The 8085-nt window shown below is 46.0% G+C and overlaps 1 protein-coding gene across 1 annotated transcript; it reads right to left on the bottom strand.

Annotated features, from left to right (window-relative positions):
• Positions 1-202: 202 nt before the first annotated feature.
• Positions 203-3229, bottom strand: LOC135830376 (uncharacterized). Its single transcript, XM_065342637.1, has 4 exons — positions 2976-3229; positions 2482-2784; positions 1639-2286; positions 203-1178 (listed from the first exon to the last, which is right to left on the bottom strand). Exons 1-4 carry the CDS (start codon positions 3114-3116, stop codon positions 390-392), a joined length of 1881 nt encoding a protein of 626 aa, XP_065198709.1. The 5' UTR covers positions 3117-3229; the 3' UTR covers positions 203-389.
• Between the last annotated feature and the right edge of the window lie 4856 nt (positions 3230-8085).

The following is an 8085-nucleotide window of genomic DNA, read 5'->3' as shown; positions in this document are numbered from 1 at the left end:
CGCCCAACTGGACAGAGGAAGTGTTCGTGGTAAACGATGTCCTACCCACTGTACCCCACACCTATCGTGTTCAAGACCTGATGGGAGAAGTCATTCAAGGACAGTTCTATGGAGCTGAGCTACAACATGCCAGACACACAGGATTGAGATTCGATAAGGTGTTGAAATACAACAAGAACAGTCGGCTCGTCAAATGGAAGGGTTATCAAGACGAAAAATTCCATACCTGGTTAACAAAGAAGGATGTGAATGATCTCAAAAAGTATTAGCATTTCATATGTACAATGTAGCTCATGCTTTGGATTAACGTGAATATTATGAATCGCATAGTATTTACAATGTATTTCATGAGAAGATATGACATATGCTCTAGTATGTGTGGAAATCCCTCAGTGCTTTGGAATATCCTTGTGTCCGAATGCCAGGGTGTTGATACCATCCTCCAGAATGTAACGCTTACTGTCGAATCCACAGAGGGCAATCTTGTGTAGCTCCTCTCCGTGAATGCAATGTCGTCGACTTCGAAGAACATTCATTGTTCTCTTCAGCTGAGACTCCTCGACGAGACATGTTCGATAATCATCGACGGTTATGGTGTTTTTCAACACGCTTCTCTGCACACCTTTGGCACGCTTGCCATTGTCGTCGTTGTCTTCACAGCGGTATGCGTACATCTTGCTCCGCAAACCAATGAACTCCTTGATGGGTTTGCCACCTAGTTCGTCCTTGAACTTCCCTACCACCTTCTTGTTGACCGTGCTGTACAGGTGGTGGGATGGTGAATAGTTGGATGTGTCATAGGCTGTTATGTTGTTTGACATATCGGTGTACAGATCATCCGTTTGAATATGTACGATCAGACTATCAGTATCAGTGTAGAGCAAACGTACATTTTGTCCATAGCGGGGTAGGAGAACTTCATAGTAAAAGGAATACATCAAGTGCTTCGACAGATCGAGGATGGCTGTACCCACATAAATGGGTTTATTGAGAGTCACCTTTGTCTTGGCAAACTCGATTGCTATCAGATCGTTCTCAAAGGCTACACTGCGGATGTACGAAGGTTTGTTGATGCTTTTCTGGAGACGTGGTTTTTCATCCTGTTCACGAATGAGCTTGATGTTTACTCTGTTTCGAACGTTTTCCATGGTCTTGCCATATACAGCATTGTTCATCAACTACGATAAACAGGCATACAAAAAAAAAAAGCCAAGAAAAACAACAATAAGAAAACTGTTATCTTCAGGTCATTCACACTTCCAGTACATACTAGATCCCACACTATCGCTAAATACACACACACACACACACACACACATGATGTGGAGTACCCACCTTATAGAAGTCTTTCTCGAAATCAGAAGTTGATAGCTTTCTCAGCTCAGTATTAGTGTCGATGTATGGCTTCATCCATGGGTGTTGTGTGAAGGAGAGCACACGATGTACATCTGTAATCTCCACACCCAAGGACACATACTGCTGCAAGTTTCTGTAGTGCAGAACATAGTGCTCTTTCACCAGTAGATTTGGTACCAGTTTCTTCGCTTCCAAACCGGTCACCTACAAGAGTACAGTATAGATATACACAAACCTTAGAAGATTAATACAAGCATATCCACCAGATAGACCATGACTTACCATTAGTTTCTCTGCCATGTGGGTCTGATATGGAGAAAGCATATCTCGTGTCACCTTCATCTTCTCAGGAGCCAACGGATAGTCATTCATCATGTCATGCACACCATCTGGAATCCTTAAATCGCACTCCACCATGTATCCCGTCGAAGAGTCCATTGGATGATCGAGTACCGTCTCCAGAAGATCATCCGTCACTGCTTCAAAGCAGAAGTCCGACACGGGCAAGGGTTGAGACATGGCCCATCCATATAGATTGTTCGCATCTAAATATTGGATGAAGCTTGTCGGCTCGTCTGGATTGTACTCCGATAGATATCTGTTGTTGGCGGTGGCATGTCTAGCGGACACCATGCTTATGCCACCTCTTTTGCCATGCTCAATGAAGTTGAACATGTCAATGTCGGAAATGAGATGAAGGGACACCTTCGTCATTTTCAGCAGCGAATCCCAGGCAAATCCCGGTAAGGTGAGGTAATTAGCGGGATCCAATCCATAGGTTGCGTGAGCAGTTCTTCTGAAGTTTTCGAAAACGTCAGCCAACAGCAGCACATCAGTCTCCAGGTAGAGGTCGTGATAGTCTCCTAGATCTTCACAGTCAAACGCAGTCCATACTGTTTGCGCATAGGCATAGTCTTCATCACTGATACCCTAGGGAATAGAAAATGTACACCAAAAAGAAAAACAAATCAACGAACTTATTTTAGTAGTTCGCCCACACAATCAATTATTTAGTATGAAGCTGCAGGAAGCGTTCAAACACATTTTGTCTTATTTTAGTACTTCGAATTAAGATGGTGAAAAAAGAAAGAGAGAAAGATCTACTATATCTGTCACACTACTCACCATGTTCGTTAGCGTTGAGTGGAATGCATCCTTGGGTGGTAGACGCGTTTCTTCGAATTGGTCGTACGACCCCATATATTCATACGGGTAGACACCCTTTCGTGTCAACAGTTTGCGTTCATCCTCGTCTGGAAATCGTGCGGATAGAAGGGCGAATGCATCTGGTGGTGTAGCCGAAACCAACCGGTCTAGGGAGGTGTTCAAGAATGCCAGGCTGTCGATGAACTGGAACTGTCTCCATCCGAATGTGACATATTTTTCACTGTTGATGGGAACCACTTTGATAGCACCGAGACGCTTGGTCTGAGAAGAAGAAAGAAAAAGAGGAGACACAGTTTTAAGGTGCAGCTGTAAAGATGAATATCAATCATATAAACGTGAATATGAGTACCACCATAGTAATGATCTTCCTTCTTAGAAAAACATCATGATCCACGCACACGCACACACACACACACACACACACACACACACACCACGCATATGTAACGTACCCGTTCTTGTCCTTTCTCGTTCACATACGTAATCTCATCAGTGGATGTTCTCCCAATGGCAGATATGATGTGATGAGAATCGTATCCCTTCAAGTTATGAAAGATCACAGGAATCTTGATCTTGAACGGCTCAATCCGCATGTTCAGGTTACAATGGTTGTGTGCTGCACCACGGTAAGCACCGGTGATGTGACAGTGGTCACGTACACGATCGCTACCCAACGCTTCACCACAGATCCAACAGGAGACTACCGTTTCAAATTCACGTTGTTGACTTTCTGAAATGATCATTTGACCAGCATTACATGCTAGAAGCTCATCACGGATAATCTCCTCCTCTTGCTCAAGTGACAGCAGAAAACAGAACATAGAATCTTCTCCACGGTAGAAGAAACGGTTCGTGACGACGCCATCAGATCGTACTACAATGTACGAACAGGAACAGGCTACATGCTTGTTCTTTTGGAATGTCGAATGACCGATTTTCTTGACAGCGGACAGAAGTTCTATGAAGGCCTCACAATCGGCATAGATCACCTGCATTTGAGAGAGAGAGAGAGAGAGAGAGAGAGAGAGAGAGAGAGAAGTAGGAATAGCAGCAGGGACAACACCGAGTAAAACAGCGGAAAAGATAGATAGAGAATTAGGAATAGCTGCAGAAACAACACCGAGTAAAACAGCAGAAAGGTGAACAATCAGAGTCAAGAAACATGTGCAGGAAAGAAAAGAAAAGAAAAAGAAAAAAAAAAAAAAAAAAAAAAAAAAAAAAAAAAAAAAAACAGACCACAGTGTGTTCACCTTGATTAAGTGTTCTACTTACAAATGGGGCTTGAAGCTGCTTGTTCACATTCCTGAACATCACTCTATCACCAGCCTTTGGCATCTCCACCGTAGCTTCAGGATGTTCACTGCAGTACATCATATGATTATTCAATCCCTTCTCCGTGACGTGTGTTGAGAGACATCTGAAGCAGACAAAATGTGCTCGACGTGCTCCAGTAGCAACAAGACGACTGAATGACTTTATCCACACCCAGTGCTGCACCTCCACGTCATTGCGTTCGTCTTGGATGAGCAATACATTGATGGCGGTCTGCGGTTGCTGAGAAATTCTTAACGGATATATGACTTTCTCTTCATATCCGAAGACGTTGATGTAAAGACCGTCGTTCAGTCTTTCGATGACTGGTATGTCTTCCAGTTTTGCTGGAAACTCGATGCCGCTCACATCCACAGTATCCGCATGTTCTGCGTACGACGATTGACGATATGGATGAGACTTGTCTGCCGAAAATTTAGCAGCCAGTATTGACCATCTAAAGTACGGATGACATAAGACATGGACAGGCGGCATACAGTTCAATCCATACACCGTATCACCACACTGAAACCCCACTGCTATACTTACAGTAAACACTTGTTGTCAGTGTTCTGCACGTTAACAATGGCCTTCTTCGACTTCAACTCCGGTGGCAAGGGGATGTACGAACTTCCTCCAAGTACACAGTAGCGTGACATTTCGATGTGTAAACAGGAAATCCGTTCAACTACCCAACCTGATCCATGACGAACGAAATCATCAAGACGAGCGTTGATCTGAGCAATCATCCTACTGAGAAGGTCCCTCAGCTCCATGGTGTTGAGCACCAGCGTTGTACTCGATCGGAAGAAGAATGTGTTGGAAACCATTTGTCCTGTAGCAGGATTCAGCTTCTGCATCACCACCTGAACTACCAAAGAACACTTGTACTGACCCCATTGCTCAATATTCTCTTCAAGAAGCAGCTCCAGCGACGGTAGAACATGAGAGAAAAACTTTAGTACATCTGCAAACTCTTGATCAGGACAATAACTAAAGAATTGCAACAGATCAGATGATCTCACTACATCAAAAGACTGACGAGGTTTCTTCCGAAGGGGTTCCATCCTGAGCAGGGGTGGTGGCGGACAACCACACAATGGCTTGACAAGGTACCGAGGATCTATTTTTATAGGGTTTTCGTAATAGTTGAATTCGGAATAACTGGTTCTTTTTCAATTAACCAATCCACTCATCTCCCGCTGGAAACAATTAACCACTTACCGCACTTCCCGCTGAAAACATGTGACCAATTAGCGCACTTCCCGCTGAAATCACGTTCATCCTTTTATCGCGCATTGACCCATGTTCCACACTTCACAGTGAAATCAGTGCTGCAATGATGTACTGTGACGTCAATGCATGGATGCATGATCTGTGCATCTGAGGTCAAGATGAATCCGGTATTCCAGCAGCTAAAAGTTCGAGAAAGAATTGTTGTATGTCGAAAAGAATTATACGAGAGGAAAGCTAGAAAAATTCTACACCTCATGGACCTTTCGATTACGGACATAGATGGAAAACTAATTGACTTATGTCAATGGAAAGATTCCAAACCCGAACCAAAAAAGACACGGCATGTCGCGAGCAACGTTTTGGTTTTTGGCGCGCACCGTGTTCACCGTGTTCTCCAAGGTCGTCACCTTCCCGGAGGCGGGACCCGGCGGGACGGGACTTGGCGGGACCTATAAAACCTGATATAATTTCATTTTTGGTTCACAATTCATTTTTGAGTCCATTGGATGATCGAGTACCGTCTCCAGAATTTCTCTCTCTACCAGATCAAAGATGTCGGCCTGGTCAACCTCCGAACCGTATGTAGAGAAGTTTTATTTATTTTCTTGTAGTAATAAAGATGAATTAACCGTTCGGTTACTCACCGATCTGGGTACAGCTTACGAGCTAAGACCCATGCTTCTTCACCCGGATCGGACGGACTTGACTCCCATGGAGATTGCACAGTATCTGTGCAGGGTGTCGACGCGCGTTCTCGTGAGCGGTGAGAAACACCAGCGTCTACCGAAGATCGTTGTTGATGGTGTAGAGGATTATGGATCATCATCATGGCGAGATACGGGCAGACTGCTCCGCTGCTGGGACGACGGGCGAAGATCGATGTACAACGTGATGAAGGCTGCAGGTGTTCTGGATATTGTCGAAGAGACGTTTGCAAATGGAGAGCAGATCGAAGCTCAAGAACTCATCCGTGTCATCAAGGATCTCAATGATCGCAAGGTCTTTCGAAAAGACGGGGATACACAAGCGACGACGAAATCTGTCCGCCTCTCAGTGATGTCGACGAGGATAACCCGTGTTGTTGCGCGTGTCGGCACGATCGACATCGACGAAGAAGGATATCCTAAGAAGATGCCGGAAGTCTCGTGTGATTATGTAGTAAGCCGGAAGCGCAAGGCCGATGATGACCTGGATGAACCAATTGTGACGATTCAGGCTTCGAACACAGCTCCAATCATCGAAGTTTCCAGGAAGCGCTCCTGGGTAGTACCTTCTCAAGATATCTTTGATTGCTAGACTCTCTCTCTCTCTCTCTCTCTCTCTCTCTCTCTCTCTCTCTCTCTCTCTCTCTCTCTTCCTACCAGGCGTGAGCCATCCCCTGGGTGAACAAAATGGGTGCTATCTTCTCTCTCTCTCTCTCTCTCTCTCTCTCTCTCTCTCTCTCTCTCTCTCTCTCTCTCTCTCTCTCTCTCTCTCTCTCTGGAGAATGATCCGAAAAATTGAAATTACAAGTCAAAATACTGCAAAACTATGAGTTCTGATTAATATAAAATTGGAAAAAGTGAGATAACATTGACATTTGAAATAGTAATATTTTAGACATCGGAATGCAATATTATGATGTAGGGCTGGACATATTACCCACCCCTAAAAATCAAAATTAATGATACATGCAGAATTCCAAATCATGACACCATATTACCTTATTGTTTAGGGTAGAGCATAACACCCCAATACATATTTTCAATAATACCCCCTTTTTTTTTTTTTTTGAGGTAGGGGCACCCCCTGGCACATATTTTTATCCGCAAAAAAACCGGGCCAAAAATAATTTTCATCGCAAAAATGGGGTACTATTAGTACCCCATTTTTCAATAATACCCCATTTTTTGGGACCCGGGCGCCCCCTGGCACAGAACCCGCTCGTCGCTTCCTACTCAGCATGTCTGCAACACTCCCTGCACTAGTCTCTAGCTGCCAACATGTCTGCAACACTCCCTGCACTAGTCTCTAGCTGCCAGCATGTCTGCAACACTCCCTGCACTAGTCTCTAGCTGCCAGCATGTCTGCAACACTCCCTGCACTAGTCTCTAGCTGCCAACATGTCTGCAACACTCCCTGCACTAGTCTCTAGCTGCCAACATGTCTGCAACACTCCCTGCACTAGTCTCTAGCTGCCAACATGTCTGCAACACTCCCTGCACTAGTCTCTAGCTGCCAGCATGTCTGCAACACTCCCTGCACTAGTCTCTAGCTGCCAACATGTCTGCAACACTCCCTGCAGTAGTCTCTAGCTGCCAGCATGTCTGCAACACTCCCTGCACTAGTCTCTAGCTGCCAACATGTCTGCACCACTCCCTGCACTAGTCTCTAGCTGCCAACATGTCTGCACCACTCCCTGCACTAGTCTCTAGCTGCCAACATGTCTGCAACACTCCCTGCACTAGTCTCTAGCTGCCAACATGTCTGCAACACTCCCTGCACTAGTCTCTAGCTGCCAGCATGTCTGCAACACTCCCTGCACTAGTCTCTAGCTGCCAACATGTCTGCAAAACTGTTATCAGGTCATCCATGTACTGCTTACCCACGGCTGCATGGCCAGCACCCTGGGGCCGCTTGACCCACGGCTGCATGGCCAGCACCCTGGGGCCGCTTGAACCACGGCTGCATGGCCAGCACCCTGGGGCCGCTTGACCCACGGCTGCATGGCCAGCACCCTGGGGCCGCTTGACCCACGGCTGCATGGCCAGCACCCTGGGGCCGCTTGAACCACGGCTGCATGGCCAGCACCCTGGGGCCGCTTGACCCACGTCTGCATGGCCAGCACCCTGGGGCCGCTTGAACCACGGCTGCATGGCCAGCACCCTGGGGCCGCTTGACATGCGACCAGATTTCCATGTCCACAACGGTAATTCATATTGCTTGCAGTGGTGAGTAGCGGCAGACTGCGTCATCATGCGGAAATGTTCAGTTGTCTGTACCCTACTGGTTTGTGTGTGTGTGTGTGTGTGTGTG

This window comes from Sycon ciliatum, unplaced genomic scaffold (assembly GCF_964019385.1).
Source record: "Sycon ciliatum unplaced genomic scaffold, ocSycCili1.1 SCAFFOLD_2086, whole genome shotgun sequence".
NCBI classification, from domain to species: domain Eukaryota; kingdom Metazoa; phylum Porifera; class Calcarea; order Leucosolenida; family Sycettidae; genus Sycon; species Sycon ciliatum.
Note: the sequence above shows the minus strand (reverse complement) of the source record. Positions and strands in the feature narration are given on the sequence as shown.

Bases quoted from the DNA above. Each gene is read 5' to 3' on its own strand.
- LOC135830376 (XM_065342637.1), bottom strand. From the start codon at position 3,116: ATGCGGATTGAGCCGTTCAAGATCAAGATTCCTGTGATCTTTCATAAC. The intron at 2,785-2,975 runs GTACGTTACATA...TCTTCTTCTCAG, and splicing joins ACGAGAAAGGACAAGAACGG to ACCAAGCGTCTCGGTGCTAT. The intron at 1,179-1,638 runs GTAAGTCATGGT...TGTTTATCGTAG, and splicing joins ACATGGCAGAGAAACTAATG to TTGATGAACAATGCTGTATA.